Source organism: Chiloscyllium plagiosum, unplaced genomic scaffold (assembly GCF_037043375.1).
Source record: "Chiloscyllium plagiosum isolate Xiang-an unplaced genomic scaffold, Cpla_swu_hap1 HiC_scaffold_19, whole genome shotgun sequence".
NCBI classification, from domain to species: Eukaryota; Metazoa; Chordata; class Chondrichthyes; order Orectolobiformes; family Hemiscylliidae; genus Chiloscyllium; species Chiloscyllium plagiosum.
Window position 1 is genome coordinate 15,219,010 of NW_028270157.1, and position 25,513 is coordinate 15,244,522.

Here is a 25,513-nt window from a genome sequence, read left to right on the forward strand (position 1 = left end):
GACGGTCAGGTTAAACCACGACCAGTTGTCTCCCTAATGAGACAGCAGCCTTACGCTCTGGTGGGACTATGGCTGCTTTAATTTTGGTTAAAGATATCTAAAATAGAGCCAGATACCTGGTGAGGGAAAGTTCCAGAGGTGGAAGCCTGCAAAGTGACTTGTTACTCCCATGTCAGGTCCACTCACTAGATGCCAGTCTCATATCCATCTGGCAGTGTATCCCAGGTTGCGATTTTCTTTTTAAACAAGCTCTAAACTCTGTCAGGAATTTACAGCGAAAGACTGCAGACTCAATACCTCCTAATTTACCACCTCCTAATATTGCCCAGGAATGCTTGATAAGGGAAACAGTCCATCATTACACCTAAACGTTTAGACAAGCCCCTTATTACTAACAGCTACGCAACTCCATGAGGATACAGATGGGGAGCTGAAGACACACTTTCCCAACATTTCTCAAGTGTGGTCCATTGACCAACAGTGGTGCTGGACATCTGCAGCCTGTTGTAAACTACAGGTCATTGACCCTCAGCACCACAGTCAAGACCTTGTGAAGGAACAGGACAGAGCCCTCATCCTGATCACTCATATGGTGTCACATAATGATAGTGATTTCCACATTCATCACCATTGATGCCAACAATGTAGTTTATAAATAGGATTACTTATTGCTGACTATAAAAGTGCAGTATTAGTTTCTCAGCAGGTTGTTACGATGAGATGATAAGCTATATTCGGATACTTTACATGAATGTATTTCCTATACGATCAATGTTTATAATGTGGAAGTGTCTGGTATGAATCACTGACTTGAGATATGTAATTTATAAAATTAATGCAGATAGTGTTTCTGCACTCGAGAACTGCCATACTCTAATTGGCTGGCAGTTCTCAATGGGTGGAATTTCAGTGGCTGGGGTCCTAAATCCAGGGCAGATTTGATACTGACAGGCATTTCATCTGGTCAGGCCTCCCTCGCCATAGCAATCATTGGGTCTCCTGTCGGTTGGTGGGAGCCGGTTTGGGAATACCAAGTCATACTCCAACTTCCAAGGGTTATGCAGAAAGGGCAGGAGAGTGGACGTAAAAAATGCCGGATCAGCTGCGATTGGCTGAAGGGGCTGAATGGCCTATTCTTATTCCTAATTCTTATGCTATTATGGTCCTTCCCCCTAACATGGACCTCACCCTTTCCCGACCAGGAGACAGTCCCTGAAGACAATTCCTCCCTTCATCTGGTTCTGAGTGATGACTTGCCTCACTCCTTGGAATGGATGGGTGTATAACTGACTTAATTCCCCATCCCAGCAAAATGTGCCCATAGGTTATAATGAGGTCACAGAGTTGGTATAAAATCTTTACAGTTTTTAGACAGACTAGTAAGTGTTGTGAGGCTTTCTCAAGCAGACAAAAGAGAAATGATTTAGCCAATGGCCTCCATTAAACTTATACTGTCTACCCCAAATCTGGGGAAGATAAAATCTTTACAAAAAACTGAGGGAGAAGGAGGTTACCGAAAAACAACATGGCTGATGTTAGTTGTCCTTGCCACGGACCCCTAGACTGGGTGTTCAGGTCCTTGATTCTTTCCATGATGCTTCCATAGCAGACAAAGCCATCTCCTGTATATCCTTCACTGCAGCTGCACCTGAGTAAGATGATCATTTGTTGCATTAAATCCCTCATTAGCATTAACATACATCAAAATTACTTGTTTTTTGCATATTAAATGTCATGAATTTTAAAAATTCTTTATGGGATATGGGTGTGACTGGTAAGGCCATTTCAGGGGCAGTTAAGAGCCAACCACATTGCTGTGGGTCTGGAGTCACATGTAGGCCAAACCAAGTGAGGGTGGCACATTTCTTTCCCCAAGGGACTCTACTGAACTGAATGGGTTTTTATGACAATTAATGACACGGTCACCATTACTGAGGCTAGTTGTCAATCTCTAGATTCTTCAGATTAAAGTTCCATTAGTTGCTATGGTCTCCAATATTGACCTGGATCTCTGGATGTCTGGTTTTAGTGACACTACCAGCATCACAACATGGTCGCTGATACATTGATTTTTTTTTTCTCTCAGAGAGTCAACGGATTGAGGATGAGACTGGGAAAGCGAAGTTGAAACCCAAAATCAGCCATGATTGGATGCAATGGAAGAATAATGGGCTGTATGGAGCTTCTCTCATTCTTGTCTCTTATACTGTTCTGTCCTGCACCTTTTCAATGTGATGTATTGGCCACAGTTATGGTGGGAGTCATAGAGTTATTCAGTATTGAAGAGGCCTTTTGGCCCACAGACATTGCACCAACATAAACCACTCTAAATCTGCAACAGTCCTACTTTCAGCACTCATCCCATAGCCTTAAATGTCACAGTACAGATAGTACACCTGTGAAATTAACACTGGTTATCATAACAACCCATCTGGTTGACCAATATCTTTCGCGAAGAAAATCTGTCGTTATTACCCAGTCAGGCCTACATGTGACTGGTAACTGCCCACTGAAATGGCCTAGCATGCCATTCAGTTCAATGGCAATTGGGAAAGAGCAACAAATTCGGGTCTTTTCAGCAATGCCTACAACCCATGAACTCCTAAATTATCAGTCAGGTTCATAGGATGGTGGACTTGCTGTACTGGAAGCCAGATAGATTAATATAGATGCTCTAGAGGGAGGTGATGGCCTAGTGGTATTATCATTCAACTATTAATCCTTAAATCCAGAATCACGTTTGAATCCTGTCACAGCAGATGGTGGAATTTGAAATCGATAAAAAGAAATCTGGAATTAAGAGTCAACTGATGACCATGAAACCAACGCCAATTGTTGGAGAAACCCATTAAGGTTCATTAATGTCCTTAGGGGAAGGGAATCTGCCATCTTTACCTGGTCTCGCCTACATATGACTCCAGAGACACAGCAATGTGGTTGACTCTGAAATGGCCTACCAAGTCACTCAGTTGTATCAATTGTAACCCATAGTAAGTGTGGTCAGCATTGCTGCCTCACAGCACCAGGGACCCGGGTTCAATTCCCACCTTGGGCAACTGTCTGTGTTGAGTTTGCACATTCTCCCCGCGTCTGTGTGGGTTTCCTCCTGGTGCTCCGGTTTCCTCCCACAGTCCAAAGATATGCAGGTTAGGTGAATTGGCCATGCTAAATTACCCGTAGTGTTAGGTGGATTAGTCAGGGGTAAATATAGAGGGGTGGGTTTCTCTTCGGAGGGTCGGTGTGGATTTGTTGGGCCGAAGGGCCTGTTTCCACACTGTAGGTAATCTAATCTAATCTAATCTAAAAAAAAGTGGACTGCAGTGATTCAAGAAGACAGCTCACCACCACCTTCTCAAGGGCCTATAGGGATGGGTTATTAATGCTGGCCAGCCAGCAATTCCCAAGGCCCACAAATGAAAAAAAAAACTGTGCTTATTTCAACAGAATAGACGACAGCCTTTCGTTGCTTCTCAGGGCAATTTTCCTGACCAATGCCTGGTTTACAATTTAAGAAAACCCAGCTGTTAACTGTCAATCTACATTAATGGGTGCATTCTCCATGGCAATGCCTCTACCAATCAGAGTTCACTTGCCAAGCACTCTCCTTTCATGGGGTATAAATGTTGGTTTTCAACATGAATTTGTATTCTTGCAAAATATCCTGATGTGTGCGAGATGAAAAGTTTTGGCACTTAATGTGTCTTTTTTTTCAGCAATACTCACATTACTAAACGACTACTGATGTAAAAAATAGGATCAGAGTAGGGCAATAAGGTCACGGTTAACCTTGTAGCTCAACTCCAGGTTCACTCCATCTGGGGTGAGGCATGTACCTGAGCTGTCCCAACATAACGTGAATGACCATTACCCTCCCTGAGAAATTAGGATGTCATACCTACTAACCCTGCAAACATCCACTGACCCAAAAACAGGACCAGTTTCTGGACTGATAGAGGTCACAAGCCCAGCCTGGCTGCCAGGGCCAGGCTATACCATCAAACCCGAGCCAAAAAGATGCATTTGATTTAAGGCAGGTTGCATACCAAGGTGTCAGGACACCCTTGATATATTCATTAAGGGTATCGAGTCTGTTAATTCTGTCCTGATTGGATCAATAAGTATATCCAAGGCTGAGATAGACAGATCTTTAATCATTAAAGTAATCCAGAGTTATGGGAAATGGCAAGAATGTGGAGCTGACAATTATCAGACCAGCCATGATTTCATTGAATGATGGAACAGACTCCTCGGGCTGAATGGCCAACTGCTGCTCCCACGTCTCCCCCCAGTTATCATTAGACATCATTACCATCTGAACAGACGTTACATGAACTGCTTACTGGATCTGGCCTGGGGCAACTGTAACACAGTTGGCATTTTTGTCACAAGTGTTGTTGCTCTTGCAGACATCAGTCAATTCACATCCAATTCCGGGTGACAGATTCTCATAGCCTTCCTGACACTGACAATGAGACTGCAAAAGAAACGAAAATATGAAACATCGATTAAGTCTTGCAGTGTACTCTCCATCAGAAAGTATGTCAAAATTTGAAGGCCTTCCTTTCTTTCCTTGGACATGAAAATGGTGTTTTAATTAGTATAAAGCATTCTTCATTTAAATGTTATATTTGTATTAATATCTTGTATAGGCTTACACAAAAAGTTCCAGATCGATAGATCAGCAAACAATGAAAAAAGCTGGATCTTCTGGAATTCTCATCTGTTCCCTTTAACTTACGGACTTGAGGATTCTATTGTCCTCCTAGCCAGCCTAGCAACTAAATAAAGCGGGATGGTGGCCAAACAGTAATGTCACTGGACCAGTAATCCAGAGACCCAGGCTAATATCTTGGGATGTGAGGTCAAACTCCACAACAACAGGTAGAATTTGGATTTAGTTCTGCCTGGGATTGAAAATTGCCCTTAATAAAGATCATGAAACTATCATGAATTGTTACAAAAGCCCATCTGGTTTACTAATGCTCTTTAGAGAGGGAAATCTCCATTTTTTTACCCATTCTGGTTTACATGTGAGTTCAGATCTACATAAGTGTCGTTAACCTTTAACTGCCCTCTGAAATGACCTACCAGGCCACTCAGTTCAAGGGCTATTGGGCAATAAACATTGGTATTACTCGCGATGATCGTCCCATGAAAGAGTAAAGGAGCCAGACGCTATAAATTTGATTTCATGTAATCTCATGTAACAGACAACTTCTGACTTTTGCCCTAAAGTCCTTAATATTTCACAAACCTCAATTTATTATTCATTAATATAGTACAATTTTCCAATGATGCTGGCCTCCCCTTTTCCCTGACCCCTGAGCAGCATTGAAATCACAAGCCCAGTAAATGTTTCCTCTCCTGAGATATAGGGGAAGTTGGTAGGGGCTCCCTGAAGCTTGCCATTGCCGTGTCAGAAAGTGGGCTGGAGCTCAATGCCTTGATGGGTTTTTGCCGTGAGTAGCATTATATTCACCGGACACCTGATCAACCTGGAACCTGCGCTACCTGGAGAGTGGGAACCCCACATCCAGTTCAAAACTCATGGGATTGACAAAGTGAAAATTCAGATTGATTGAGCCCTGGTACCTTGTTTGGAAGCAAAGATCCATGCATTTGAATCAACACATTTGTATAGAACATACCCAAACAATGAGAGTTCTGATTGGGAGTGTCCATTCCTCTTAATCATGGCTTCCTTCATTACCTTTTCATTAAGCAAGCCCCTCAGAAACATTACCTGTGTATAAATCCACCCTTTAATGTTGTGCCAAAAGCGTTTTTCTTGGAAAGCTGACAACTAATTGAGTACATACAGTAATTTGTACTAAGTCCCATTCACCCATTGCCTTCTATTGGCCTTCATTGACTCTCAGACTGGAGTCACCTTCATTTTCAAGCACGCATCATTCTTTTCAATCAAGTCCAGGACTTTGTCGTTCCCAATTATTAACCCTCCACCCCAACAAACAGTGGCAGTGTTTTGCTCCCAAGGCCGTAAGTTTTGAATCCCCATTTGAAATGTCTTCTCTCTCTCAACCTTTTCTTTTCATGCACCCCTTAAATCCTCTGTTTTTGGCCTAGCTTTTGTTCATCTGACTTAATGTAGCTCGGTGTCAAATTTTGCTTGATTTTCCTCCACTAAAAACCTTGGAATAATCTTAATCAACTTAACTGTGCTATAGACTAGAAGCACTTCACAGGAGGCTCCCAAACACTGAGGATATCACCTAGACAGGGGACAAAACGTCTGCAACACAAATTCACAGCTCGGCGAACAGAACCACAACAACGAGCACCCGAGCTACAAATCTTCTCACAGACTTTGAAGACTAGAAGCTGTTGCAGTTACACAACAGATAACAGACTCTGAAACCATGAGGGAAAACCAATACAAGCAGCTATGCATTTAGGGCCCATTTCACTTTTGGAAATATGATATTGATTGAAAACATCATGCCTGCTACCCACTGCCCTAATGAGTGTGGGTGGAGGGTCTGGTTTAATAACCATTAGCGGGCACATACATAATTGTGTTCTGCCTAACTTAGCACTTGGTTGGAGCGTAGGGAGACTCTCATTGAATCCTGAAGTGGACCACAGGAGCTCACTGTAAACAGGATAAGAACCAACCTTTCCGGGGCCATCATAATGGCAAACCGTTGAGTTCGTCGGGCAGTTCCCAAAATGGTTTTGGCACGGATCAATGGGTAGGCAGATCTGTCCATCACCACGGTAACCCTCATGGCAAGAGCAGGTATAAGTGTCAGGTGCCAGGTAAATGCATACAGCATTGGAGCCACAGGGATTTTGAAGACAAGGATTAATGGCTGAAAGAAAAATATTGTTGCTTATATTTAATTCCTTTTGTACACATTTGACATCAAACTGTATACAATGAACTAAATCTGTGTTACCCACTTAGTCAAAAGAAAGGAAGGATTGCATTTCTATAGCTCTTTACATGATCGCCAGACTCTCACAAAGCGTTTTACAGCCAACAAAAGTCTTTTTGAAGTGTAGTTGTTGCTGCAATACAGCAGCCAATTTGTGCACAGCAAGATTCAACAAACAGCAATATGATAATGACCATTTGTTTCAGTGCTGTCATCTGAGGATAAGTATTGGCCAGGACACTGGGGGAGCTCTTAAGACAGTGACATCAACCTAGACGGTCAGAAAGAGTGTTGATTTACTGTCTAATCCATCTCCAACAGTACCGCAGTCCCTCAGTATTGCATGGACTGTCAGCCTGAACATTTCAGCTCAACTCCCAGGCTGCTGCTTGAACCCAGAACTCGATAAGGAATTCAGAGGCAAACTGAATTCAAACAGGCCATGGCTAAACAAGCTAATTCCTTCATTTATTACTTCATGTTCCTTTTTTTTAAATTCCCTGTGGGTTGTCACTGGCTGGACCAGTATTTATTGCCTGTCCCTTGTTGCTGTTGAGGAGACGGTGGCGAGATGCCTTCTTGGTCCACCTGACAATGCCCATACGGAGGGAGTTCCAGGAATTTGACCCAGTAACAGTGAAAGAACAGCGAATCAGGATGGTGAGTGGCTTGGAGGGGAACTTGAAAGTATCTGCTGCCCTTGTCCTTCTAGAGGGAAGTGGTCGGGAGTTTGGAAGGTGCTGTCTAAGGATCTTTGGTGAATTTCTGCAGTGCATCTTATTGATGGTACACACTGCTGCTACTGAGTGGTGGAGGGAATGGATGCTTGTGGATGTGGTGCCAATCAAGTGGGCTGCTTTGTCATTGATGGTGTTAAGCTTCTTGAGTGTTGTGGGGGTTGCATCCGTCCATGCAAGTGGTGAGTATTCCATCACACTCCTGACTTGTGCCTTGTAGATGGTGGACAGGCTTTGGGGAGTCAGGGGCTGAATTACTCACCATAGTATTCCTGGCTTCTCATCAGCTGTAGTAGCCACTGTGTTTACTTGGTGAGTCCAGTGAGTTTCTGGTCAATGGTAACCCCAGGATGTTGATAATGGTAATCCATTGAAACCAAGAGCAGTGGTTAGGTTGTCTCTCATTGGAGTTGGCCATTGCTTGGCATATGTGTGGCGCAAATGTTACTCATTCTAAAATGTTCTAGTACAATTAAAATTACTAAACCCAATTATTAATGGGAACAAAAGCAGAAATTGCTGGAAAAATCAGCAGGTCTGGCTGCATCTGTGAAGAGAAATCAGAGTTAACGTTTCGGGCCCAGTGACTCTTCTTCAGTTCTCCAAACCCTCTGAGCTTTTCCAGCAGTTTCTGCTTCTGTTTCTGATTTCCAGCATTCACAGTTCTTTCTGGTTTTTTTCCCCATTTATGTTTTTTTTCCACAAACATAAGGGTTTTACACATTCGCTTGTAGTCAATAGCATAATAAGCACTTACGTTCACATGTTGTGCTTCCTTGGGTATGATAGCCAGGTAAACATTCACACACTAACTTTCCAGTTACTGCTTCTTCAGAACATCTTGTATTTTCTGGACACTGTAGTGCCCGACAAGCGGGTATGGCTTAAAAGATCAAGAAAGAGACTTGACACACTTTGCAAACGCAACAGGAATGTTGCAGAGATTCCAGTTGATTCTTGCGTCTGTTCAGACCTCTTGAGCAGCCCCGATTTCCATCACTCCATCACTAAAGACTTTTTTATTCTGCTGCCCAGACCCTCTCTAAACCAGTCCACTATCTCGATCTTTCTTTCCAACTTCAAGACCCTCCTTAAAACTCACCTTGTTTGGCTGTCAGTGGTGCTTACATGGCTTGGTGTAACGTTTCATTTGGTAACACACTTGAGGGTGGCATGCTGGCTCAGTGGTTAGCACTACTGCCTCACTGCGCCAGGAACCCGGATTTGATTCCAGCTTCTGTCGACTGTTAGTGTGGAGTTTGCACATACTCCCCGTATCTTTATGGGTTTCCTCTGGGTGCTCTAGTTTCCTCCCACAATCCAAAGATGTGCAAGTTAGGTGAATTTGACCATGCTAAGTTGTCCATGGTGTTCAGGTATGTGTAGGCTAGGTGCATTAGTCAGGAGCAAATGTAGAATAATAGAGTAGGGGATTAGGTCTGGGTGGATTAGTCTTCAGAGGATTGGTATAGACTTGTTGGGCCGAAGGGCCTGTTTCCATGCTGTAGGGATTCTATGAAAGTCTCAGAACATGTTAAATGTGCTAACCAAAGGCAAGTTGTTCTTTTGTATTGGATGGTGCATGAGAGAGAGAGAGAATAAACTTGCATTTATATAGCACCATAAACAACCAGTCAGTTTGTACTTTTATTTACAATCTGGTCATTGAGGTAATTTAAGAATTGTGGTAACCAATTTTTGGCAAACACCTCTCTTCCACAAACAGAGATTTTCCAAAGGTGTTAGCTGAGGGATATATTTGTCCAGGACACTGGACTGGGAAGAAAGTTTGGGTAGACTGGTTTTGTTTTCACTGGAACGCAGGACGTTGAGGGGCGACCTGATAGAAGTTTATAAAATTGTGATTGGCATGGATAGAGTGGAAATTATGAGGTCTTTTTCCCAGAATGGAGGGGTCACAGGTTCAAAGTGCAAGGCATGTTTTCCACACAAAGGGTGGTGAGTGTCTGGAACACACTGCCAGACGAGGTGATGGAAGCAGACACAATAGCAGCATTCAAGAAACACTTGGATGAATACATGAATAGGAAGGGAATAGAGGCATATGGATCCTACAAGTGAAGACCATTTTAATATGGAAGGGCAAAATGTCTAGGCACAGGCTTGGAAGGCCGAAGGATCAGTTCCTGTGCTGATTTGTTCTTTGTTCTTTGTTCTGAGCACTGATACATAAGGATACTGTCTTTGCTAGTTATTAGTGACTCTCAGTGTAACTGACAATACCTTCTCTTGGTCTTGAGCTGCTCTTGCGCTCCGTGAATCTGGCTTCACTTTAGCAGAACGAGTGTTAATGCTAACCCATAATATGGGCTCCAGCCTTAAGTAAACTTGTGAGTGACCCCACAATGATGTAACTTTGTCCTGATAAATATAGTACGAATTCCTAAGACTATTAGCAACATTCAGACGCTAATAAATGATTGCCTCCAGGTACAAAAATTCACACACCGAGTAATCACAGCCCAGCTCAATAGCATACGCATTGGTCCTTTGAGCTGTTTTTTTGACTAAGGATAAATGCTGATATAAAATGTGCCCCACGAATATTACCTTACATTGATGGTACATGATGTTTTTACTCTAACAGATCATTGTATTGTCCTTACCTTGGTCACACTTGGCTCCTGTGTAGCCAGAATAACACGTGCATGTGCCATCTGCAGCAATTCCACTTTTGCAGACTCCATGAACACATTCACATTCTGCGAAAGGAAGAGATCGATGCTCTTTGAAATCACAGAGATAGATGCAACATTTTACAACGCATGTGACATTTCTCACTCTGATGTCTCTTGGGACTTTAACAATGATTAACGTAATGCACTCATTGGATCCTTGTCACTCTGAATCCCTGAGGACGTTCAAAAGGACAGAAGAGAAAGATGCTAAAATGAGATGTTGCTCAGTCTCAATTGCACCACCGCTACGCCACTTCTGGAGGAGGTATCAAACCCTCACCCCCCCCCCCCCCCCCCGCCAACCTGTCCTTCAGCATTAATTAGCTTGACCTAATAATGGAGCTTCAAACTCTGCTGGGCCATGTTTATGTTGATTTCATCAATAAAGTTCCATCTCAGGCAGCTCAGCTGAGCATATCCACTCTTAGTGCTCTTGCATGTCCAACCTCATAGTCGCCTGCATCCCCACAGCTAACTGGCAAAGGAACCCACTTTTTAAAGGGCCCTATGATGTTCTCCTAAATGTTGCTTGCCACAGTGTTCAGCAGATTTATGTTCAATTCCTGAAAATCCCTGGAGAGTTGACATCTGAATCTTGTAAAGGCACAGAGCCTATAGAAGGCCTCCAAGAGGATTCACAGCAAGTCACAATGTGCCTGTCAAGAGTACAAAAAGAAAATATTTCCCAGTGATGTTTCATAGGCAGGTGGGACTAGATTGGGCTGGGATATCTGGTCGGCATGGACGGGTTGGACCGGAGGGTCTGTTTCCATGCTGTACATCCCTATGACTTGAGGCAGTTGGATTTCCTTAAGAAGTACTCTCCAAATGGAATTTAGTGGACCATCTGAAGTAGACTGGAATGCCACTGGGCCAAGCTCTGGACATTATTCTCAATCTCTTACATGAGTAGAATCAGAAATATGCTCTCTGACACCTCAGAAATTCCAATTCTAATGTTGCTACTTTTGAAGGTCAAGTCCTGACACCTCATGTTCCAATGAGGCACTTTACAACCTTTACGAATCTTTGAGTTTTGCACTCATTGGATATCTCAAAGTACTTCTGAAACAGAATTACAGTTTGCAGGAAATATCACAGCCCATTCGTGCACAGAGTGATTCCATAAACAACAATGTGGCAGTGAACAAATTGTGTTAATTGAGGGGTCAATGCTGACCCAGGATATTGAAGATAGTTCCATTGCTTTCAATCAGATAGAGCCAGGGAATCTTTTACACCCTCCTGAGGGGTAGACAAGGCGTCAGTTTATCATTGTGTCTGAAAGAAAGTGCCTCCGCCAAACCGTTGATCGTTGCAGTCAAGGCCTGGCGAGGGACTTGGACTCAGAATCTCAACATTCGGAGACTAAAATGATACCTACTGCACCACAGCTGACACATCCGGCAAATCCACATTCCAGACTTGTACTGGATCTGCATTGTCATTTGCACTTCCACTAGACCCATCTTTTGCATCTTTACTGTTCCATTATCACTTTGCCATTTCCATCAGTTTTTACTCAATTATACCCTCCATTATCTCAGTCTCTCCATTTTCCTCCTTACTCCCCTCACCTTTCCACTTTCTTAAAACTCGTTACCTCTCTAACTTTTCACAGGTCTGACAAAAAATCTTCTACTTGCTAAGTATTCCCAACATTTTCTGTGTTTATATATTTTTAACATTTATTATCTTTCATGTTTAGACTGCCACTTCAGAAACTTAGCTCGAAGCCTATGAATTTTGTAGGAACTGACTGACCTGCTATTTGCCCACCATGTACAAGACACAAGGCAGGAGTATGATAGGATACTGAGTCTAGATTACAATGGTGCTGGAAAAGCAGGTCAGGCAGCATCCGAGGAGCATGAAAATCGATGTTTTGGGCAAAAGCCCTTCATCAGGAATATGATAGAATACTCCCCACTTGCAGCTCTAACAACACTCAAGAAACCTGACATCAACCTGGAGAAAGCAGCTGTTCAGTAGGTACCTATGCCCTAACTTAAGCATTCAGTCCCTCCACAACCAATGCACAGTGGCAACAGTGTGCACCCATCTATCTATAAGATGCAGGGCAAAATGTGACCAATACTTCTTCACCAGCACCTACTAAAGCCATGACCACTACTGCCGAGACCGACAAGGGCAGCAGTCGCAAGGGAATCTATTCACATGAATATTCTCCTCCATGTCAAACAACAAATTGCTTTGGAAAAGATCATTGTTCCCTTATTGTCACTGGGTTAACATCCTGATGCTCCCTGTCTAACAGATACACACGTAGACCATCGTGGTTCAAGAAGGCAGTTTACCACCATTTTCCCATTGGCAGCCAGGGATGGGTAATATCAGCTGGCCATGCTAGTGATGTCCACACCCAAGAGCAAATGAAAGAATGTATAAAATGCTGTATCTCACCAGAAACACAATCAGGTCCGTATGAGGTCTCTTTGGCACATTTCTCACACGCTAATCCCGCATAGCCATCCTGCAATAATTAATATCAAAATATTGTAAGGTAGGGGCACTTAGCATTGAATAATAGTTAATAATTTATTGTATACGTGACTGATAAGCCAACTGGAGGCGGTGGACAGAGAAATTCCTTTCAAACCAGAGTTTCCAGTGTGGGTCTTTGCTTTTGCTTTGATGGTTCACAAGTAATGGAATGTGTAAAGTCATCAAAATTCAAGGCAGGTCTCATGAAAAACAATGAGTGTTGTTGAAAACACTCAATGAAACATGTCAAAACAGGAAGCTGGATTTGGTTTTGAGACTTGGTGACCCTTGCAAATTCATTCAGATCTCATCAAGCTACTTAGTCACTTCCTCCAACCCTTACCCCCACTCTTTAATGTATAAACCATTGTAAGGAGCACTGATCACAATTGACTGTTCGGGGTCAGTTGATCCGAACACTTACAAACACGCTAAATTCCACTGAATTCACTTTGATACAGTCCATTCAGCCCAGCATTTACAGTTCTCATGAACTGCACCCCTCCCTCTCCGTCTAACTCGATCAGTCGAACCTTCTATTCCTTTCTCCCTTGTGTACTTATTTAACCTTCCCTGAAACTGATCTCTGTTATTCAGCTGAAACACTCCCTGTAGTAGTGAGTTCCACTTTCTCACCACTGATTACAGAAGCATGCCCTGAATCCCATTTTGGGAAGTCTTGTGGCATCATGGGCAGCATCCCAGTTTCTGAGCTTGAAGCTGTCAGTTCAAATCCCGTATCAGGACCCAATGATATGGTAATGCCACTAAACGTCTGAGTTTGACTATCAGCTGTCTGATGGAAAGAACATTGAAGCCTCTACTATCACTATCTATTGGTCCAGGCGATGAGAAAGGCTAATGGCATGCTGGCCTTCACAGCGAAACGATTTGAGGATTGGAGTACAGCTGCCTTGTGCAGTTATACAGGGCCTTGGTGAGGCCATACCTTGGGTATTATGTGCAGTTTTGGTCTGAGGAAGAACATTCTTTTGATTGAGGTTCACCAGATTGATTCCCAGATGACAGGACTGACATATGAGGAAAGATTGGATTGACTGGGCTTGTACTCACTGGAATTTAGAAGATTGAGGGGGCAATCTCATAGAGACATATAAAATCCTGATGGGACAGGACAGGCTAGATGTGGGAAGAATGTTGGGGAAGTCCAGAACAAGGGGTCAAAGTCAAAAAATAAGGGGTAAGCCATTCAGGACTAAGATGAGGAAGAATTTCTTCACTCAGAGAGTTGCGAACCTGTGGAGTTCTCCTCAAAAGGAAGTTGTTGGGGCAAGTTCATTAGATACATTCAAGAAAGAGCTTGACTCCCTAAAGGGATCAAGGGATATGCAGAGAAAATGGGAGTGGTATACTGAGACTGCATGATCAGCCATAATCATATTGAATGGTGGTGCAGGCTCGAAGGGCTGAATGGCCTACTCCTGTTCCTATTTTCTATGTTTCTATCCATGGGAACGTGTATACTGCCAGAGCACCCTAGGCTCACTGAGTGAGCTATAAAACATCACCATCTCATACTTAAAGTACCAGGTTTTGGACTCCCTCAAGAAATACCAGCATCTTTTCTACATTGATTCTATCAAATCCTCCCATAATTTTAAAGATCTCTATCAGTCTTCCCCTTTCTAGATAAAAGAATGTTAGTCTGTTCAATCGGTGTAATCTGCCAGTCCTATGTCATACTTGAAAATGTTTTTTTCACAGCTTTTCCAGTTTCCCCTTGTCCTCAGAGCAGAACTGTGCTTAACGTTGCATGCCTTTGTAAGTCCATAAACACTGCCCTTGTCTGGGATCCTCACAAACTAAGGAATCGACATGGCTGAAAATTTCTCACATTGACCTTTGGTTCCATGGGCACAATGATCAGGAAAAGGGCTTGGATCGTGGAATCGCCATTCACTGGGTGAGTATTTCTGGGATTTTCGTCGGAATACATTGCTTGTCCGTAGGGGCTGCATTAAGAGCCTGGTTGGAGCTGCTTCACTGAGATGTGGATCAGGATAGCTGAAGGGAAGATGTTACATTTGAATTCTTATCCTCCTCCCTCATTTCTTGATCGCTTTCACGGGGGGCCTTTGTATCTTCATTATCCTGCAGTGTTCTCCCAATCAGGAGCCCCTGATGGGTTCTAGAGGGAAGGCGAACCTTTTCTGGCCAGTCCACCTATGTTTGTAATCCCTTTTCTCAACGTCACTCCCTTCAACATGGTGAAGACTATCTCATGCCAATTTCCGAAGTTCTGCATTCATAATGCCAGAGTCTAGCGACCCGCAGTGGTGCCTCACCATGCCAACAGCGATGGAGCATTGATGAAGAATGAGATTGAACAGAAGTGTATTGTGAGTGGTATTGGCAATGGGGATAATGACTGTGATAAAGTAGCTCATTATCGTGACTGTAGTATTAACCATTCACTGCAATCTTTGCAATAAAATAGAGCCCATTCATTGGACAACTATCACTGTCACACAAGTAACTATATATGGTGTTGGTGAGGCCGCACCTGGAGTACAGTGTAGACTTGTGTAGAGTCCAGATGCGGCCTCACCAACACCATATATAGTTATTTGTGTGACAGTGATAGTTGTCCAATGAATGGGCTCTATTTAAGAAAGGATGCACTGGCAATGGATGCAATTGAAAAGAGATTCACTAGGATGATTGCTGGGATGAAGAGATTGACTTAGCAAGAAGGAGTTAAGAGCTAAGGCCTTTATTCATTAGAATTTAGAAGAATGAGTGGTTGACCTTATTGAAACAGACCATATTCTGAGGGGGCTTGACAGGGTAGACGCTGAGATGTTTCAACTAGCAAGGCAATCTCAAGCTTGGAGATGCAGTTACAGAATAAAGAGAAGTCCATCTAAAACTGAGAAGCGAAGGACTTTAGTCTCCCAGAGGGTAGTGAATGTCTAGAAGTCTGTGTCCCAGAGAGTTGCGGATGCTAGATCACTGGAAGTCATAAAGTAGGAAGTAGATTATTGAAATATCAGAGAGGCGGGCTGGTAGGAGCTGCAAAGGAGAGGATTCTACCTTGGGTAGAATCTTATAGAATGCCGGAGTTGGCTTGGCAGGCCACATGGGCTACTCCAGTTCCTATTTCTGATGTTCGTTTGTACTTACCAGTTAACGCTCCAACCTACCATGCAATTACATGTGCCAGTTCCTCCCATGCCATCGAAGCATACTCCTTTCTTATTACAAGGGGATGCTGCTCCTCCTGGGCATTCTGTAATCATATCAAACCAAGTATCAGACCTCTAGACAGATTACATTCAATCAACAACAAAGAAACGGGCTATTCAGCCCAGCAGGCCAATGTTGGTGTTTAATTTTCATTCCCTCGTGGGACGTGGGCATCACTGGCTGGCCGGCATTTATTGCCCGTCCCTAGTTGCCCTTGGTGAGCTGCCTTCATGAACCACTGCAGCTCTGTAGTGTAGGTTGACAATGCCCTAAGGGACAGAATTCCAGGGTTTTTACTCAGTGACAGTGAAAGAATAGCGATATATTTCCAAGTCAGGATGGTGAGTGGCTTGGAGGGGAAATTGCAGGGGGTGGTGTCCCCATGTACCTGCTGCCCTTGTCCTTCTAGATGGAAGTAGTTGCAAGTTTGGAAGGTGCACTCTGGGATCGTTGGTGAATTTCTGCAGTGCATCTTGTAGATAGTACACGCTGCTGCTACTGAGTGTTGGTGGAATGGATGAGGTGCCAGTCAAGTGGGCTGCTTTGTCCTGGATGGTGTCAAGCTCCCCCCCTATCAGGATGACCATTCTATTCCTTTCTCCCTCACACAACTTCCCCTTGAATCTATCTATCTATGGGTGTTCACCTTAACCAGTCTCTGAGTTTAACATTCCTACCAGTCTCTGGGTGAAGAAGCTTTTCCTTGATTCTCCATCAGATTTAGCAATCACTATCTTATGTTTACAGCCATGTGCTTCTGTATATTCTCCAAGCGGTTTAAACAGCTCAAAATTAAACTGGTTTCATATCATTGAAAATATAATTAGCATTTTATTATGAATAAAGCTCTGGGTAGAACAAACATTTACAAACGTTAGTTAATACGAGGTTAATTCCTGTACACTGTACACTGGCTACAATGTAGATTTCTATTTAAATCCTCAAGTTCCTCTGGAAGTTCGCAAATATTGCACATTTTTGCAGAACACAATAAGATTCACATTTAGGAAATCTTAAAAGTGTGAGGAAAGTATAAATTACAAAAAGAGCTGTATCAATGGAGACAAAAACTGAAAGAACTGCTAATGCTAGAAATCAAAAATAAAAGCAAAAATTGCTGGAAAAGCTCAGAGGTCCGACAGCATAGAACATAGAACATACAATGTTACAGCACAGTGCAGGCCCTTCGGCCCACGATGTTGCGCCAACCTGTGAAAATAATCTGATGCCCACCTAACCTACACTGATCCATTATTATCTATATGTCCAAGCCCATTTAAATGCCCTTAATGTTGGTGAGGCTACTACTGTTCCAGGCCCCTACTACTCGCTGAGTGAAGAAACTACTCCTAATATCTGTCCTAAATCTATCATTGTTCAATTTAAAGCTATGTCCCCTCATGTTAGCCTTCACCATCCAAGGAAAAAGGCTCCTACTGTCCACCCTATCTAAACCTCTGATTATCCTGTACGTCTCGATTAAGTCGCCTCTCAACCTTCTTCTCTCTAATGAAAACAGCCTCAGTTCCTTCAGCCTTTCCTCGTAAGACCATCCTTCCACATCAGGTATCATCTGAACCCTTTCCAAAGCTTCCACATCCTTCCTATAACGCAGTGACCAGAACTGCACGCAATACTCCAGGTGCGGCCTGATCAGTGTCTTGTACAGCTGAAGCATGACCTTATGGATTCAAAACTCAATCCCCCTATCAATAAACACCAACACACCCATATGCCATCTTAAAAGCCCAATTGACTTGGGTGGCAACTTTCAGGAATTTATGCATCAGGATATCGAAATCTCTCTATTCATCTACACTGCCAATAGCCCAATACTCTGCATTCCTGTTATTTCTTCTGAAGTTAACTACCTCACATTTTCCCACATTAAACTCCATTTGCCACTTCTCAGCTCAGTTCTGCAACTTATCTATGTCCCTCTATAATCCACAACATCCTTCAGCACTATCCACAACTCCGCCTACCTTAGTGTCATCCGCAAATTTACTAACCCATCCTTCTACGCCCACATCCAGATCACTTATAAAAATGACAAATGGCAGTGGCCCCAAAACAGATCATTGTGGCACACCTCTGGTAACTGAGCTCCAAGATGAACATTTCCCATCAACCACCAACCTCTGTCTTCTTTCAGCTAGCCAATTTCTGATCCAAACCACTAAATCACCTTCAATCCCAAAACTCCGTATTTTGGGCAATGGTCTACTGTGTGGAACCTTATCCAACGCCTTACTGAAGTCCATATACACCACATCAACCACTTTACCCTTATCCACCTGTTTTGTCACCTTCTTGAAAAACTCAGTAAGGTTAGTGAAGCACGACCTACCCTTCACAAAACGATGTTGACTATCCCCAATCAAATCATTCCTTTCCAGTTGATTATAAATCCTATCTCTTATCACCTTTTCCAACACCTTACTTCAACCGAAGTAAGGCTCACTGGCCTATAATTACCACGATTGTCCCAACTCCCCTTCTTAAACAGGAGAACAACATTTGCTTTCTCGAATCTTCTGGCACTACTCCTGTCAACAATGATGACATAAAGATCAAAGCTAAAGGCTCTGCAATCTCCTTCCTGGCTTCCCAGAGAATCCAAAGATAAATCCCATCTTATCTATTTTTAGATCTTCCAAAATTGCTAAAGCCTCCTCTCTGTCAACCTCAATCCCATCTAATCTTGGAGACTGTATCTCCGTAATCTCATTAACATTGCCCTTTTCCAATGTGAATACTGACGAAAAGTATTCATTAAGCGCTTCCCCTATGTCCTCAGATTCCACACACAACTTTCCACTACTATCTCTGATCTTTTATTCTTTTATTCCTGATATGCCTAGAGAAAGCCTTAGGGTTTCCTTGATCCTATCCACCAACATCTTCTCATGTCCCCTCCTGGTTCTTCTTAGCCCTCTTTTTAGATCTTTTCTGACTAACTTATAACACGCAAGCCCCCTATCTGAGCTTTCACAACTTATCCTCACATAAGCCTTCTTCTTCCTCTTCACAAGAGCTTCAACTTCTTTAGTAAACCATGGCCCCCACTTTCAACAATTACCTCCCTGCCTGATAGGTATATACTTATCAAGGACTCGCAGTAGCTGTTTCTTGAATGAGCTCCACATATCAAGTGTGTCCATTCCCTGCAGTATCCTTCCCCATCCTTTGCATCCTAAATCTTGCCTAATCACAGCATAATTGTCTTTCCCCCAGTAATACCTCTTTCTCTGCGGTATATACCTATCCCTGCCCATTGCTATTGTAAACGTAATCAAATTGTGGTCACTATTGCCAAAGTGCTCACCTACCTCCAAATCTAACACTCCCCAGTACCAAATCCAATATGGCATCGTCCCTTGTTGACCTGTCTAGATACTGTGTCAGAAAACCCTCCTGCACACATTGAAAAAAAACTGACCCATCTAAACTACTTGGACTATAGTATTCCCATTCAATATTGGGGAAGTTAAAATTCCCCGTAACAACTACCCTGTCAATCTCGCTCCTGTCGAGAATCATCTTTGCTATCCTATTGTCTACATCCCTGGAACAGTTAGGAGGCCTATAGAAAACTCCCAACAGGGTGAACTCTCCTTTCCTGTTTCTAACTTCAGCCCAAGCTACCTCAGTGGATGTGTCCTCGAACATTCTGTCAGCTGCCGTAATAATACCCTTGATTAACAAGGGTTAATCCATGTCTACATTAATGCAACAAAAACAGAAATTGCTGGAAAAGCTCAGCAGGTCTGGCAGCATTCGTGGAAAGAAATCAGAGTTAATGCTTTGGGTCCAGTGACAGTTCCTCAGAACTAACATTAACTCTGATTTCTCTCTACAGATGCTGCCAGACCTGCTGAGTTTTTCCAGCAATTTCTGTTTTTGTTGCATTAATGTAGACATGGATTTAAACCCCAATTCAGAGCTTTGAACACATAATATAGGCGGACTCTCCCAGTACAGTAGTACGGTCTTTTGTTACTGTCCATTCATCTGTCTATCTGTCTATCTATCTATCTATCTATCCATCTTCTTCATTAGATGTAAAGATAATAGAAAATTTATCAAAGCAAAAAAAGTGGTAAGTGTCCAGTTTGGTCAAAGTAATACATATAAGGGAAATGTACATCGCTTTCCAGCATTTCTCATTAATGTTTTGGCAGATGAGTGAACATGACTCTCCCTAAAAGACACCATGTCGACTTTGTCCTTTCAGCTCCCCTTTACAACCCATTTTTGTGACCAAGCTACCTACTATGTCTTTTTTGCCTGAATGTATGTGTGGTTCAGAACGGTCCTCTGTAAAAGCCCTTGGGACATTTTCTTCAACTAACTCCTGAACATATGCGAGGTAAAAACAATGACTGCAGGTGCTGGAAACCAGATTCTGGATTAGTGGTGCTGGAAGAGATCAACAGTTCAGGCAGCATCCAAGGAGCTTCGAAATCAACATTTCGGGCAAAAGCCCTTCATCACGAATAAAGGCAGAGAGCCTGAAGCGTGGAGAGATAAGATAGAGGAGGGTGGGGGTGGGGAGAAAGTAGCATAGAGTACAATGGGTGAGTGGGGGAGGGGATGAAGGTGATAGGTCAGGAAGGAGAGGGTGGAGTGGATAGGTGGAAATGGAGATAGGCAGGTAGGACAAGTCCAGACAAGTCATGGGGACAGTGCTGAGCTGGGTTTGGAACTAGGGTGAGTTGGGGGAAGGGGAAATGAGGAAACTGTTGAAGTCCACATTGATGCCCTGGGGTTGAAGTGTTCCGAGGCGGAAGATGAGGCGTTCTTCCTCCAGGCGTCTGGTGGTGAGAGAGTGGCGGTGAAGGAAGTCCAGGACCTCCATGTCCTCAGCAGAGTGGGAGGGGGAGTTGAAATGTTGGGCCACGGGGCGGTGTGGCTGATTGGTGCGGGTGTCCCGGAGATGTTCCCTAAAGCGCTCTGCTAGGAGGCGCCCAGTCTCCGCAATGTAGAGGAGACCGCTTCGGGAGCAACGGATACAATAAATGATATTAGTGGATGTGCAAGTAAAACTTTGATGGATGTGGAAGGCTCCTTTAGGGCCTTGGATAGAGGTGAGGGAGGAGGTGTGGTCGCAGGTTTTACAGTTCCTGCGGTGGCAGGGGAAAGTGCCAGGATGGGAGGGTGGGTTGTAGGGGGGCGTGGTCCTGACAGGAAGTCACGGTCTTTGCGGAAGGCGGAAAGGGGTGGGGAGGGAAATATATCCCTGGTGGTGGGGTCTGTTTGGAGGTGGTGGAAATGTCGGCGGATGATTTGGCTTATGCGAAGGTTGGTAGGGTGGAAGGTGAGCACCAGGGGCGTTCTGTCCTTGTTGCGGTTGGAGGGGTGGGGTCTGAGGGCGGAGGTGCGGGATGTAGACGAGATGCGTTGGAGGGCATCTTTAACCACGTGGGAAGGGAAATTGCGGTCTCTAAAGAAGGAGGCCATCTTCTTCAACTCCCCCTCCCACTCTGCCAAGGACATGGAGGTCCTAGGCCTCCTTCACCGCCGCTCCCTCACCACCAGACGCCTGGAGGAAGAACGCCTCATCTTCCGCCTCGGAACACTTCAACCCCAGGGCATCAATGTGGACTTCAACAGTTTCCTCATTTCCCTTTCCCCCACCTCACCCTAGTTCTAAACTTCCAGCTCAGCATTGTCCCCATGACTTGTCCTGACTTGTCCTACCTGCCTATCTCCTTTTCCACCTATCCACTCCACCCTCTCCTCCCTGACCTATCACCTTCATCCCCTCCCCCACTCACCCATTGTACTCTATGCTACTTTCTCCCCACCCCCACCCTCCTCTAGCTTATCTCTCCACACTTTAGGCTCACTGCCTTTATTCCTGATGAAGGGCTTTTGCCTGAAACGTCGATTTCAAAGCTCCTTGGATGCTGCCTGAACTGCTGTGCTCTTCCAGCACTACTAATCCAGATCCTGAACATATGCGTTGAGTTGTTGTTTAATGACAAAGCTGAAACTTCGATTCTCACTTGAACGATTTCATATGAAATAGATGCGCATTGAACAATTTAAGCAGTCTGAAATCAATGAGGTATCGCAATGCTGAAAAGGTGTTAACAATCCTCATTAAAGCAAATGAATCTGTTTTCTATCCTGTACTGGAGTCTTTCTTATCAAGCCCTGGGGCACCCAGATTGGCAATAGGCTGACACAGCTTGAGTCATAGCAGGAACTTTTCTGATTTATTCACTCTGTACTCTTTGCTCTTTTCTTGTCATCACTTTCAGCAATTCTATCAAAAGGAAGAATCTCTATCCTTGATTTGCCACTTTAGAAGCCTCCTTATCAGTGATTTACCACTTCCGACAAAGACCTTACCAATCATATGACCTCTCAGTTAATCCTTTTCTCATGTGGTGTCAAAGATAAGGAGCACGGGTTATTGCTTTTTCACAAAATGTTACCATCATCACTTTCTTAGTCTTTGTATTTGCCTGGTGTGTGTTTAATATGGCTCCTTCGTCAGTGCAGCAGCCCAGTACCTCACAATAAGAGCAGTAAGTACAACGTGCAATTCTTCAGAAAGTTCAAATCTCCTTAAACAATTGTTTCTCACTCAACAACACAAACTGCATTGATATAGCCTATTTTTGTCATTGTTGAATGTCTCATTTTGCTGCTTGAATTGAATGGGGTGAGGCTTTTAGAAGGGGTATTTTAGTCTGATGGATAATAAACCAATTTAGAATGGTCATACTGGGTGGCACACTGGCACAGTGGTTAGCACTGCTGCCTCACAGTGCCAGGGACTCAAGTTCAATTCCAGTCTTGGGTGACTGTGTGAAGTTTGCACATTCTTCCCGTGTTTGCGTGGGTTTCCTCTGGGTGCTCTGGTTTTCTCCCACAGTCCAAAGGTGTGCAGGCTAGGTGGATTGACATCATTAAATTGTCCAGTGTGTCCAGGCTGGGTAGATTACCCATGGGAAATGCAGGGCTACCGTGATGGGATGGGTCTGGGCGAGATGCTGTTCAAACGGTCAGTCCAGGCCAGATGGGCCAAATGGCCTCTATCTGCACTGTCGGGATTCTATACTAACAGCAGCTGTTTCATTGAGATGAATTCAAAATAATCATAGAATCCCTACAGTGTGGAAACAAGCCATTTGGCCCAACAAATCCACACCAGCCCTCTGAAGAGTAACCCACCCAGACCCATTCCCCTGCCCTATTACTCTAGATTTCCGCTGACTAAAGCACCTAACCTATAAATCCCTGAACACTACGGGCAATTTAACATGGCCAATTCACCTAACCTGCACATCTTTGGATTGTGGGGGAAACTGGAACACCGGAGGAAACCCACGCAAACACAGGGAGAATGTGCAAACTCCACACAGACAGTTGGCCAAGGCTGGAATCGGACCCAGGTCCCTGGCGCTGTGAGGCAGCAGTGCTAACCATTGAGCCACCATGTCACCCATCAATGAGAACGTGCATTTAAAATATATGAGGTGAAGTTGAGTCGGGCTTTTTTGAGAACAGACACAATGCTGTAGAATCAGCACTTAGTTTGCAACCTATCATCAGGTCCTGCTGTTGGAGGATAGGCAGAAAGGTGAAGTGGACTTCTGTACCACTGCAGGATAGCCCTCTTCCCCTGGAGTGTCTTAACCAGCACCTCCTGCTCTGTATCCAAGAATGTGGCTGTCGCTAGGTCATCCTGAAACCTTCTGAGCACATCACAGCACTCCATACCTTGGTGGAAATGGATGCGTAGAACGCACATTTATAGTTAATTGAAAATTGAATCTAATCAGTGGTGAGCATTCAAGAAAAGAAAAACATCCAGTTTCTACATAATGCCTTTCCTCATCTCCACAATTCCCTGGTGTATTATTGCATAGATTCCAGCCTGGAAAAAGAATGTAGCTTTAAGATAGTGACATAACCTTACAACATGTGATGCTCCAGTACAAATGTCCTCACTTCTTGTAACCCCCTGCTCAGCGTGATGGAGCCAGTGTAATGTATTCAGTCAGTTATGTACACGTAATAATACTGTAATAGCAAGGAAGCACACAACCCAGACTGTCTTTAAGTCTGACATATCATTAGAGGCTAAATAGTTAGTGTTGTTAATAAACTTCAAGGCATCTGTCTCAACAAAATCTCAGTCTGATGCAGCAGCCATCTGATGGACAGCAAGTTCCCACAATCAACAATGAGATAATAACAAATAGTTAATTTTTGTATGTTGGTATTGGGATAAGCATTAACCAGGAGACTGCGGATAATCCTTTTGCTTAACTTCCAAATGCTGCCATGAGATCTTTACATCCATCTCAGCAAGGAGAGTAACCTCAGTTTTAATGTCACACTTTAAAAGCAACATCTTGGCAATGCAGCACTCACTTGGTCGTGCCAGCCTAGTGTTTTATTCTCTAGTTATGGAATAGGACTTTGAGCCGATACTTTTTGACTGAGAGTTGGGAATACGACCAATTGGAATAATTCAGCCAATAACTTACTTGCATGTTTCTGGTTACCTCCTTCAGGTATGTACAAATTATTATAATCATATTTAATCCTAAATTTAGATTTTTTTTGATGATGAGATGGGGGCATCACTGGAAGGGTGAGCAGTTGTTGCCCAGCTGTAAATGCCCCTTGCACTGAGTGGCTCACTTGTACAGCCATAGAGTCATAGAGATGAACAGCTTGGAAACAGACCCTTCAGTCCAACTCATCCATGCCAACCAGATATCCTAACCTGATCTCGTCCCACTTGCCACCACTTGGCCCATATCATTCTAAACCTTTCCTTTTCATATACTCATCCCGATGCCTTTTAAATACTGCAATTGTACCAGCCTCCACCGCTTCCTCTGGCAGCTCAGTCCATACACGCACCACCCTCTGTGTGAAAAGGTTGCCCTTTAGGTCCCTTTTATATCTTTCCCCTCTCAGCTTAAACCTATGCCCTCCAGTTTTGGACTTCCCCATCCCAGGGAAATGACCTTGCCTATTTATCCTATCCATGCCCCTCATGATTTTATAAACCTCCGACGCTCCAGGAGCAAAAAAGCCCCAGCCTATTATTCAGCCTCTCCCAATAGGTCAAACTCTCCAACCCTGGCAACATCCTTGTAGATCTTTTCTGAACCCTTTCAAGTTTCACAACGTTCTTCCGATAGGAAGGAGACCAGAACTGCATGCAATATTCCAACAGTGGCCTAACCAATGTCCTGTATAGCCGCAACATGACCTCCCAACTCCTGTACTCAAGACTCTGACCAATAAAGGAAAGCATACCAAACGCCTTCTTCACTATCCTATCTACCTGTGACTCTACTTTCAAGGAGCTATGAACCTGCACTCCAACATCTCTTTGTTCAGCAACACTTGGACAATCAGAGCTAATCACATTGCTTGAGACACATTAGGCCTGAGCAGGCAAGGACAGAGCTTTGGTATTTTTTTATAA

At 43.7% G+C, this 25,513-nt stretch overlaps 1 protein-coding gene across 1 annotated transcript in view; it reads right to left on the reverse strand.

Moving 5' to 3' along the window:
* stab2 (stabilin 2) overlaps positions 1 to 25,513 on the reverse strand; it is a 182,235-nt gene that overhangs the window by 140,489 nt on the left and 16,233 nt on the right. The window contains exons 4-10 of the mRNA XM_043709921.2: positions 16,005 to 16,090; positions 12,760 to 12,829; positions 10,264 to 10,359; positions 8,394 to 8,519; positions 6,637 to 6,833; positions 4,341 to 4,474; positions 1,515 to 1,648 (exon numbers count right to left, since the gene is read on the reverse strand). Of these exons, the coding sequence (XP_043565856.2) occupies positions 1,515 to 1,648; positions 4,341 to 4,474; positions 6,637 to 6,833; positions 8,394 to 8,519; positions 10,264 to 10,359; positions 12,760 to 12,829; positions 16,005 to 16,090 (843 nt within the window). The remainder of the gene's footprint in view (positions 1 to 1,514; positions 1,649 to 4,340; positions 4,475 to 6,636; positions 6,834 to 8,393; positions 8,520 to 10,263; positions 10,360 to 12,759; positions 12,830 to 16,004; positions 16,091 to 25,513) is intronic.